Source organism: Schistocerca serialis, chromosome 4 (genome assembly GCF_023864345.2).
Source record: "Schistocerca serialis cubense isolate TAMUIC-IGC-003099 chromosome 4, iqSchSeri2.2, whole genome shotgun sequence".
Classification (NCBI taxonomy): Eukaryota; Metazoa; Arthropoda; class Insecta; order Orthoptera; family Acrididae; genus Schistocerca; species Schistocerca serialis.
The window spans coordinates 228,647,428-228,660,085 of NC_064641.1; the positions used below are offsets into that span (position 1 = coordinate 228,647,428).

The following is a 12,658-nucleotide window of genomic DNA, read 5'->3' on the forward strand; positions in this document are numbered from 1 at the left end:
AGTGTAGCCATGTATGGAAGTGAAACATGGACAATAAATAGTTTGGACAAGAAGAGAATAGAAGCTTTCGAAATGTGGTGCTACAGAAGAATGTTGAAGATTAGGTGGGTAGATTACGTAACTAATGAGGAGGTATTGAATAGGATTGGGGAGAAGAGAAGTTTGTGGCACAACTTGACTAGAAGAAGGGATCGGTTGGTAGGACATGTTCTGAGGCATCAAGGGATCACCAGTTTAGTATTGGAGGGCAGTGTGGATGGTAAAAATCGTAGAGGGAGACCAAGAGACGAATACACTAAGCAGATTCATGAGGGTGTAGGTTGCAGTAGGTACTGGGAGATGAAGAAGCTAGCACAGAATAGAGTAGCATGGAGAGCTGCATCAAACCACTCTCAGGACTGAAGACCACAACAACAACAACAACAACAACAACAATGTTTCATTCTGACGGCGTGTTAATTCTGTAAATATAAGCTGTTGCAGTTTACCGCGTTGTATTCACCATTGTATTCTCCTTGACAAATGATCAGGGTAGTAAGTATTATATTCAAATGTTTTATGTTTTTATGTTATGTTCCACACCCACGAGAATTATCTCATATTTTGGGTGGGCCTATGGAACAAAAACTGAATCTAATCTAATCTATGTTGTAAGTCCCACAAAATGTAATGCAAGAAATAATGGATTTAATAATTTTCCTGTTTTCTTCAAATGTTTTCTGAGAATGTGTGTGGATTTGCACATTCACTGGCACACTTGCAACAAATGCCCTAACAGCTTCCAAAGCCAATTTTTGGGAAGTGAGTTTCTATGTGCTTTTTGCACCGCTCATGTACATCTTTAAACTTACAGAATGGGCTAACAATGAAATGATCCCTATACACCCCTGACACATTTAGGATTTGGAGGAAACAATACACAGTATTTGTAGGAGGTTCCTTTTTTGAACAGGAATGTACAAGCCATGGCGAGTAAGTCTCCAACCGAGAATAACTGAATTTCCGTTTTAAATACGTTGCGTCTTTCATAAAGTCATAAGACACTGGAGGGTCCAACAATTATCAAGCAGTTCTCTCTTCAGTTTGGTCGTTATAATTGACGCTCAATTGACATATTGGCCAATGTCATTTTGGTTGCAGTCGTTCATTCCAAAATTGGCATCTGGGTCCATTTCCAGATCTGTAGAAAAGGATTTATATTAAGGATTGGCATTGAGTACCGTAGGAAAAGTACATAAGGCTAGTTACTTTGTGCACTTTGGAGATGCTGTTGAATTGTATCTGACTATCAGATTGTGGGGAAACCAGAAAAGTCAACAGTTTCCAAAGTTTTCCCCCTGACTCCATGAAAAACATACATCTTGAAGTGCTGGATTTTGACATAACGACACCCACATAATCATTACAAGGTAGAGCATCACTTTCAGGCTTTTGAAATAGTTTCCTAGATTGAGAATCTCAGACTGCGAAATCCAGTTCTTTCTCGTTCTTTATCCCTTCATCCTACTGATTGCAATCTTTATCTGGCTTCTCACTATCAATGTTTCTGTCTTCTGCCCTTTTTCTCTTTAAACTTACTGCAGAATTATTGTAGAAACATACTATAGCATTGAAATTTTATTTATCTATTGATAAAATTTGTTGATTTGCTTACCATAGAGACGATACATTTTCTTAGTAAGTTTGCAAGGAAGTTTGTTGTACTACATTATAGCAACCGGTATGTTGAGGAAGTTTAATGAAATAAATTCACCAGTCAGAACTCATAAATTGATAACTAAGCCCAAGTGAAATTCAGAAAGGAAAAAACGGGAAGAAGCAAATACCAGCATTAAATTTATCATTATATAGGTCGCCAAGAAGTTATTTTTAGATTAGTTGCTGAAAAGCATGCTGGTTACCGAATCAGAATCAATTATTGTTTTTTTCTCCAAATCTATGAGAATTTTCAGAAGTCTCTTTTATTCTATTTTTTAAAATTAATATTTATTTATTTATTTATTTTTATATGAGCAAATGAAGTGAGATAGTAACAAAAGGCGCCGTTGACCCAATTATTGAAGACCCTAGTTCATCCAAAGGGGTGGCCTTCAGATTTGTGCATCCTTAGCTGTTGATCCAAGAGCAACTCCATCAAAGCAAGATAAGCATTTCCTTAACTGACAATTTTCAAACAGCTGTTGAAATATGGAATTGTTAGCAATAAATATGCAAATTCTCTTTCATGATATGTCATCTACATGTATAACTAAAATTGTAATTGGCAATGTCTATACATAGGAGATATTTAAGAAAACTTAAAATGAGCGGTCATTGTAACAGAAATAGGCAACAAAACAATTACTTTAGACTTTTTGTCTGTCTGTTAGTATGTTAATAGGTGCTTGATGCAAAAACTAAATAATCTGGTACATGTTTCATCTTGGTACATGTTCCATCTTGCTACACAGCCTAGAAGTTGAGTTATCACATTTTTGCCATAAAAGCGTGCGTAGTTGCACACCGTAGGGCATTGTCTCCTTACGTGAACAATGAAATGTGCCTGCATGGCAAAGCTTTGATTATTGTAGGTCGCACCAGCTCTTCACTCGCGTGGAAGGTCACAATAAAAAGCTAGTTAATAATAAATAGCAAGATGCTTGAATGAAACCTTCCATCTACAGTAATAGTAAAGACTCTATTTATTACGCACTTTTTGATAGGAAGAAGTTTGTATTAGAAACAATAGAAACATATCTAAATACAAAGATGATGTAACTTACCAACCGAAAGCGCTGGCATGTTGATAGACACACAAACATACACACAAAATTAAAGCTTTTGCAACCAATGGTTGCTTCATCAAGAAAGAGGGAAGGAGAGGGAAAGACGAAAGGATGGACGAAAGGATGTGGGTTTTTTCCTCCTAAGGTAAGTCTTTCCGCTCCCGGGATTGGAATGACTCCTTACCCTCTCCCTTTAAACCCACTTCCTTTCGTCTTTCCCTCTCCTTCCCTCTTTCCTGATGAAGCAACCATGGGTTGCGAAAGCTTGAATTTTGTGTGTATGTTTGTGTTTGTTTGTGTGTCTATCAACATGCCAGCACTTTCGGTTGGTAAGTTACATCATCTTTGTTTTTTGATATATTTTTCCCATGTGGAATGTTTTCCTCTATTATAAACAATAGAAACAATCGCTTAAAAACAATCATTTAGGCCTACTGAGGACCAGTGAGGTGCGACATTGCAGCTCTAATTTTAATTAATGTTGAGATCAGGTATCGTCAGTATGTTTTGCTGTGGGTCTAAGTCAAGTAAAATGCATTGAGAAATTGGTTAGAATGTCTTAGTAACAGTACTTATTTTTCGAACAAAGAATTAGGTTTTATTAATTTTAATTACCACAGAAATTGTGTTGGTTCTGTGCCAAAACACATTACTTTCAATTTGAGCTCTATTGTATTGCACCGCAGCAATGTCCTACTATCCATATAGTTGTCATTGCAAGTATTCTACAGTCTCACGTATTCGTAGAATATAGAATTCCAATCCAGCAGAAAAATTAAGTCACTGTGTAGATGCACAATGGGCAAGTTCCTGTTAAATCAAGAGGTTCCCTCTGATTCTGGCCATTCTGTATGCATGGATTCGGGTATTGGCTTAACCACAATAATAAGAGGTATACTTTGGACACATCTGACATGTTTGTGAGCTGTGAGATACTCTCAGTCCTCACCCATTTGTTCTTTTATTCACTGCTTTTATAGCCGATCCTTAGTTAGAGAGTGAAACTGCGAATTCGTATGACTATTGTTTAGAGCAAAAAATTGAATTAGATGTATCATTACATGAAGTCAGCAGGGATCACACCTATTTTCTATACCTGCTCCTTCCAGATGGTTTAATGCTGCTCTGCTTGTGAGCAACTTAAAGGGCTTAATCAAAGCCCCAATTTCGAACAAAATTATAAATATGGTCTCAAAATATTAATGACTATTTTCTCAAATTAACAGTACACAAAAACTGACGTTTATATCAACACTAATAAGTAATAATAAATAGATGTATATAAAAACTGAAAGCAGTCACTCACCAAAAAAGTTTCTGATATCCATGTTGTGTGGCTGTACGTCTGTCTGCAGCTCTGTACTTCCATCAAGCTGTTGCTGTCCTAGGTGTGGTCTCATGGCCCACTAGCATTTATTGCTAGTCTGTTGCCAATACTTAGTGTTAGGGTAAGGTTTAGAGCATTTTCTGGTCTTTCTTCCCAAACAAATATTCATTTTCTTCGCCAGTAGCCACTTAAAGGGATTTAGAGCACTACCTGCCTCAGACCTGGGCCCTGCCTAACGGTTTCAGTGTCCTGTTGTTCACTTGCCGTTTGTCTCACCGGGTACAGACTTGAAGGGTACTATTTACAAATGGTTCGATAGCATTTCAGAATGCAATGTCGCATCAGATAGTGCATCCATTTATTGGGTATTCGGTGTAACAGAGCAAAGCCTGTCGGTTGTGACAATGCAAAATCTACGCAAGAGGGATATGCTGTGTGTTGAATGCTCTACTGCATGAGTCATGACAACTTTTATTGAATATATATAGAGCTCAGTCACTCAATCACAGATAGAGGCTAGAGTGTCTGTGTGTATCACATGGATGTTGTAATGACTGTATACACTTCATGGTTTTCAATGTCCTGTTGAGTCTTGAATTAAACACATTTTTAATTTATTATTCTTAAATCTCGTATTGCTTGCTGCACATCAAATGGTCATTGTCTACACCGAGCCTCACTCCAATCAATGGTTTGGTTTTTACGTTTTTGAGGTGTTACTATATTGTGAAACATATGTTCAAAAATATGAAACGTTACTTGCATTTGTGCTAGATCTATAGCACCTTGACAAACAACATTCAATGGGCAAAATTAGTGTAATTTAGAGCTACAAAAATCAAGTAAAAGCGAACAAACCACACTACACAGTTCAACAGTGCATCTTGCCAGTTGTGTCCTTTTTCAGATACAGAATTAATTAATTTTCAGCTGTTCTTCAAATGAAGGCAGCCATGACCAGGATGTCTGACTTTTGTCACCAACTGGGCGAACAGTACGAATTGAAAAAAAATCTTCGGATCTATAGGGGAGGCAGCTGTCCCTCCTGGTGATGCCCTTGTCTGTAATCATAAACATAGTTGATGAAAATGGTCTAACACATGAGAACAGACATGTATATATATTATAAAGTCCTCCCCCAATGCTCCACCCAATCCCAACGCCCTTGTTTTTCTGTTTGTATGGAAGGTTAATTTCAGGAACTACTGTAGCAATTCTGATAGAATTCAAGAGGAAGGTTTGTGTATATACTTTATTACTGCTATGCTAGCAAGTCATCCAGCTGTAGATGCTTAGTAGTACTGAGTAAAAATAAGTACTGAAATGGCTCATTGTGAAATTCTTGAAAGTGTGGTAATCTTTTCCATTTCAAGAAAATAAAATGCTTTTCACAGAAACATACATAGGTCCTATTCCTGACACCATGTTATTATTTGTCATGTTTTTTGTATCTATTCATTATTATGCTGTCATCCTCATTGTCAGTTACTGTAATTGGCATAAATTTCTTCATTTTCCATTCCAAATTAAAGGTTTAATCTCTTTTTGTTTCCCTCTTTTTCAGGATGCTGTAGCATTGCTGAAGTTAGGGGAATTTGATATTTCCTGCTACGACACTGACTTACAGGATGATGATGTGTACCACTCTGATGATGAAACTCCAGTGTCCACTGTCACCGAGAATAAGGCATATGATCCACTGACAGAGTAAGCAGAAGTTTTGACCATTTTTGTGTAGCTGTGATTTTTTGGAAGCACTTGACAAAGTTGTAACAGATACTAAAGAATTTGGTTTATTTTGTTGATGGTACTTTCACCAATTTTTCAGTTCATACTACCTCCATTCACTAATGTACCATTTCAGATTTCGATTTTCTATGTGTTTTCCTTCTTTTAATCCCCCCCCCCCCTCCCCTGCCCCCCCCCTCTCTCTCTCTCTCTCTCTCTCTCTCTCTCTCTCTCTCTCTCTGTCCCACTCCCTCCCCCCCTCTCTTTGCCCTCCCCTTTCTTTATTGTCCGTTGAAAAGTTGAATGCCTCCACTGCATAGAATTTTGCAGCATGTTTGTTTATTCCTTACTGTATCTCTGTATACTATTGTGATACCCCATACACTTGATCTATTTTATCTCAGTTCTATGACATTGTGCTGTTAGCTTTGAAGATAGCTTGCTTACATATAGAATTGTATGGGATCCTATATCCTCACAAGTCATACTATTTACTATTTTACTGCATGACTTTGTGACCCATCGATATGCAGCATGTGTTTGAATTGTGTTATAACTTCAATGCTTCAATGCTGTGTAGTTTTGTTATTGTGCTTTTAGTTTGGTCGCATGCTTTCATTTGGAAGTAAGCAGCAATTAATTTGTGTGTGTGTGTGTGTGTGTGTGTGTGTGTGTGTGTGTGTGTGCACGCGTGCATCTCACTTTTTTGCATTTCTACATTGGTGTTTCTTTTATTCACCAGAGGCAGGTTCTCGTGCATTGACATAGTAGTATAAATGAATGCTGCTGTTATTGCTACTATTGTCTGATATAATTTGAGTCAGTAACTATTAAATAACAGTGGTGCCTCAGATCTTGTGATATCAGCATTAGGTGCAGCAGCTCTTGCAGCACCTTGCATTGCTCTTGCTTTCGTTTTTATGCGAGCACAACCTAGGCTTGAAATTAATTCCTCTGTTTATTTCTGACTTGTTGAAAGAAGTGTGTTCACATATAGATATGTCTGTGGATTGTGCCCAAAGCAGGATTGTGATGAAGGAGGTGACTGCCATTCACAAACAGCTGAAGCTGCATTGGTCACTGTTGATTGACTTCATATGGCCTGTAAGCTCTCACCCTGTAATTTCCAACAGTCTCACTGTGATCCTAATGGTTGGCTCTTGGATTATAGGGAGATAGACTTACGTCAGCCTTGATCACATAGAAAACTGAACTGCGGCCTAACCGTGCTGGATGTGATTGTTGTCATGTACAACAAAATTGATTGTAAAAGATACAATGTTCATCGGAAATAAAAGTTGATGCTCTTTAACATAGTTTATTCAACTTACAGACAATAAAAAATATGCATAACTTTGTTGCACCCATTCACTTTGATTAACGTGACAAAGTCCAAGAATCGTTCATCCGTAAAAAAAACCACAGACAACTCGACATTCCTGTTTCAATGAAATACTCTACTCATTCCACTATTAATCACTTTTATCTTAATTCTACATATTTCTGACCCTCTTCTCTTTCCATAAGTGTTCACTCGAATGAGTCTGCCCCTCTCTACTGCCTTCGTGAGCTCGCTACTGAAGTACATTGTCAATGTGACATGACAGTGCCCTGTCTACCAGGAAATTACAGAACATTCTAGAAGCTAAGGCTCACCAGATAGCACCTGCTACTAGATAGTTCACTGGCAAGGATCCTGATCATGGTATCCTTACAGGCTACTGCAGATTACTTTGGTGGCAAGTGGCATGGGGTCTCCCATTGCAAGGACTCTGCAGAGCTTGCCAGCTATTCCTTTTGCCAATTCTGATCCACAGAGGATCCCCATCTGTCACCTGATGGTGGCTGGCAGGATGTGTCCTGATGTGGAGCTGTTTCACAAGGAATGTTGTATGTAGCTAATGGTGAGAAGGCTAGTCTCATAACTAAGCAGTTTTAAGGCATTGCCTCCCACTAATCATGAGACGCAACCAGTGGCCCTTCACCCCATTGCTTGTTCAGCAGTCACTCCCTGGTCATACTCAGGGAACCCATAGAGGCTAAAGGAGGAGCTTTTACCGTATTTACTCGAATCTAAGCCGCACTTTTTTCCGGTTTTTGTAATCCAAAAAATCGCCTGCGGCTTAGAATCAAGTGCAAAGCAAGCGGAAGTTCTGAAAAATGTTGGTAGGTGCCGCCACAACTGACTTCTGCCGTCGAATATATGTAGCGCTACACAGGCATGCTTTGTAGGCACAAAGATAAATACTGGCGCCAAAACCTCTGCATCAGTAAATAAATTTTTTAAAAAAAGGTGGAAGACTAGCTTTTTTTCTCCGCCCCGAGTTTCGACCACTGCATTTTCATACATTATCCAACAAAGTAAATACAAATTCCGTACTGTTCATCTTCGAATGTAGCAGAATTTCAATGTACTACGAAAAACTGACTGGCAAGATTGTTTGGGATGTTTGTCAGTGTGGCCAACTCTACGTTCTGAATTTTTTTCCTACCTGTGAGAAGAGATGGTTGCTAATAGGAACCTGATGAAATGTGTCTCACATGCAGTATTCTCTTCACCATAAGAATAATACGAATATAAACATTTTGCCATGTATTCTTTCGTGTTTGCTGCTATCTCATTTAAATCCTGTCTGCCTAATAAACTACGAAACTAGAGTGAGACAACAGCAAACGCGGAAGAATATACGTATCGTGTCATGTTTATATTCGTATTATTCTTATGCCTAATAGTGATACAGTCAGAAATGAAGCACGGCAACTGACTAGATTTTTAAATCTAAGATGACTCTAATTTCTGTACAGAATTTGATGTACTAAAGAAGCGGCCGCAAAGATTTTCAAACGGAGAAAAATTTTCGCCTAACTCTCATTCAGAACATGTTCTATCATATGCAGTCTATTATTTGGTTCTTGTTGATCATTATGAAAGAAAGCAGCAGTGTAAGTAACAACAAATAGCAGTCTCTTGCCATTGTTTCACTAATGAGACGATTCCTCTCCTTTTTTTTTTTTTTTTTTTTTTTTTTTTTTTTTTTTTTTTTTTTTTTTTTAATTGTAGGCGGCGGTAGCGCGTACAAAAGCAAGCCATGCCGCGAGCGATGACAGGTCGTAAACATGCACTATCAGAATGTGACGAACAATGCATGACACAGTACAGTAATGCATTTTCAGCTTAGAGTGACGTAAACACCTATAACAAAGAAAACAGCACTTATCAGATCAAAGCAAAATAAGCAATCGATTCAAACCAGACGAAGCACGTGAAAAAGGAAGGGTACCCGTATAAATAAGGACGGAGCACCTGACGCATAGCAATGGCTACCTGGTAAAGCTTAACTGCTAAGATTACGACTCGAACCAAACTACTGTAGCTGTATCGTCGTTCATTCGACCTAAATTGTCTCATATTACAATGGACGAACTTTGTTTCGATTTGGAGGTGCGGCCTAAAACATTTCTCTCCCCATGAATTTCGAGTCTCAAATTTCAGGTGCGGCTTAGATTCGGGAAATTTTTTTTTCCTTTATTTCGAGTCTCATTTTTCGGGTGCGGCTTAGATTCGAGTGCTGCTTAGATTTGAGTAAATACGGTAGTTGTGTGCAGTTCCAGTGTTAAGAGTGTGATGGCCCTTCTTTGGGAAATAGAGTCACAGGAGGAAAACTATACAAATGCACTTTCGGTGTGCTTCCTAGTGGAAATTTTCTGTGAGGGGGAATAGGCAATCCTAGATTGTGAGTAGCTGCGGATTGTCAATCAAGTCAGCATAAACTGTTTGTCACTTGTTTTCTGAGAGGCTTACATTTGTAAACTGCAGTTGTTTTGAAGATAGCTAGCCTCACCTAGTGATGTCTCTACATGGCTTTTGATTTTAAGCATCATTCTGAGGTCTGATCGTGGCACTCTGGTGTGGAGCCGAGTGCAGGTTCTTAACCAGAGACCTCGTCATGTGTCACAAGCTTGGATGAAGATTCCTTGGCTTATGCTATGCAGTGGAAACTTGTTATGTTGCCCTGCCTAGGTTAGATGTGCCCTGTTCACTTGAAACAGTCACTAGTCAGAGAATATGTGGAATTCAGAGTAAGTTTTTTTGATTAGGCAAAAATTTGTCATGTCCAGTAGAGAAACCAGCATCATTTAAGCAACTATTTCAGCAGATTAGATATCAAGTTGTAACGCGCACGCGTGGTACACAATACTCATTAAAGCCTGTACTATGGTAAGTTGACGGGCTTCACCTTATGAGAAAGGATTTTTGTATAGATATTGACCGCGTGTACCTGAATGGAGGCAAATCAGACTTACACCCATTCTGTAATAACAATGATACGTCAAGCAAGTCCGAAATGCAACTACACGTCAGGACGGACAAAAAGCAACACAGCAGATGCTACCAATTTGTTAATAATACGGTTGCCAGCCTAATTAGGCATTAACTGAGTTTCTTCTCTGTACAAGTTGGCAGATATTCGTGCAAAGCAACAAGTAGTAACACTGCATAATATGGTAAATTTTAGAACTAGAAAATCTATTGAACTGATAGTTTCACTTTCTGTACTGATAGGGAAAAACCATAAATACATAACACTACACTATAATGTTTACTACAAAACTTCGTACTGTCTATTGATCTGATTAAAATCGGGCATAGGTTACCCTAGAAATAGCAATTTCGAGCCACAAACAAAATGTCAATTTTAATAAAGATAAAACACTGATAAATTTTGGTTTTTATATTGACTTTAGCTTTGCTGGTCAAATCAGTTTGGAACACTTCAGAATTCAAATGAATAAAAAGGGGGGCGGGGACCCTGAAACTGTTATGATCACTGTATTAAAAAATTTGATTACTGAAATCATTATGTGCTCAAGATTTCCAATATATGAGTCACTACTCTTTTTATCTTATTTCCTGCTCATTTAAATACTATTATATCTGTCTCGAAATAATTAAACTTCATTACTAGATCAATATCAAAGTTATCTTCCAACTTTGTCAGACCTTCGTTATTCCTCTATTGGTTCATTAACAAAACAGTTCTTTAAACATCATTCTAACATAGCTAGGTCTGCAGGTAATTATTATTAACACAAACTTTAATTTTTCATTTCGGAACACTCGGATTGCACAACATGTGGAAAGGACCCTATCTAGGTTAGTTGTGAGGATAATTAAATGATAGGACAGTTCTGGTAAAATTTAAGTTGTTATTGAACAGTATGGAACAAAAGTAACACTGGTCCACACAAATACAGTACTAAAAGTTTCAACCTGTTCGTATCGATGCGGCGGTTGGCGAGCGGCGAGATGGCGAGGCACAGAGCACACATACATCCACAGCAATGGCTCTTGACGTATCGGCACTTTATTTCTTCATAGCGTCGCAATACTTTTCCATTTAGTACCTATGGAATTTTACCATGCTGTATGGACGTAGGAACGGCATATCCGAGGCTCAATGAAACTGCGTCTTCCGGGAGAGCCTCCTCGCTCCAGAACGTGTTGCTCAGCCCAATGCCCAACTCCGACTACTTCTGCTGAGCCCGTTGTACCGTGCCACCCGTGTGTATTTTCCCGCGCTCGCCTGCCATCCACCTTTTACCGCTCCCGTATAAGCCGGGTATTCACCCGAGGTTTTACATTCTACATATTCTAATACATTGCCTATGTATGGACCAGACGCACAGTTACAATTGTAAACATGTTACAACAGTTTCAACATTTCTTACACTTCAATTCTATTACAATATTGCTTGAAATTTGACATAAACATTAATATTCACATCGAAATTTGTTTACAGTTTTCTTAACACAATGACATGAAACAAAAAAAAGGAAATGAAATCAGAACATCGATTACACAAATTTATCGAAAAATCAGAAGAAAAAATTATTATATTTACAATAGTACAGCGTTGTTGTTGTTACAAAGTCCAAAGAGTCAATTATAAAAAATTTGTCAGTAAATGCTGAACTATTCACAGAAAAGTGATAACAGTTCTTGTCCCTTGTAGAAAGCAGTTCCCTTCATATCATACTAGAAACTGAGAGGTGGTTGAAATCTGAAACAGAGAATAGAGAAATTTATTACACTGCAGGGAACGTGTAATGGAATGATAGATTCTCTAGTGGAGTTCAAAATAAAGGACTGCAAATAACAGTGGAAAAAAGTAATCCAGGGTGGTGGACTTAGTCACCAGATTATGACACATTGGTTATATAGGATGATCAATCATTAACGCTACCGGTTTCGCGGCGTGTGGCTGACCAACGAGGCTGTCTGTTGTGCGTGCGCGCAGGTGACAGGAGGTCCACAGTAAAAATAGTATAGTTTGTTGCGTAAGTTATTTCTAACAAACATAATGAAAACACTTACCAAGAAAAGTAAATTATGCACATATATTAAGCAAGGAGATGCTGGAACTGCCTCCCTTCATTGTTCAAGCATTTCTGACATCTGCGTAGGAAATTGCTCATTACCCTCTGCAGTTTCCTCTGAGAGACAGCAGCAATTTCTTGATGAATGTTTGTTTTAAGTTCGTGTAAAGTTTGTGGATTTGATTTGTACATTTTCTTCTTTAATGTGCCCCAGATATAAAAGTGGCAGGGGTTTAAAACAGGGAATGAGGGGGTCATATGATTTTACTGAGTATTTAGAAACACACCATGAATTTCCTGTAATGAGAAGTTGGCTACATGTGCTGTCACTGAGATTAGCTGAAAGGCAGCAAAAGCATGTTCTTGTTTCCTGGAAAAATATGGAGCCTATTATTCTCTCACCACTAATAGCACACCTCACTTGTAGTTTTTGGTCATATACGGGTGCCTCGTGTATTA

General features: G+C 38.3%; 1 protein-coding gene across 3 annotated transcripts in view; it reads left to right on the top strand.

Annotated features, from left to right (window-relative positions):
- LOC126473972 (uncharacterized) overlaps positions 1 to 12,658 on the top strand; it is a 96,644-nt gene that overhangs the window by 57,494 nt on the left and 26,492 nt on the right. For all 3 annotated transcript variants that reach the window (XM_050101359.1, XM_050101357.1, XM_050101358.1), the window contains exon 5: positions 5,657 to 5,799. In XM_050101359.1, the coding sequence (XP_049957316.1) occupies positions 5,657 to 5,799 (143 nt within the window). The remainder of the gene's footprint in view (positions 1 to 5,656; positions 5,800 to 12,658) is intronic.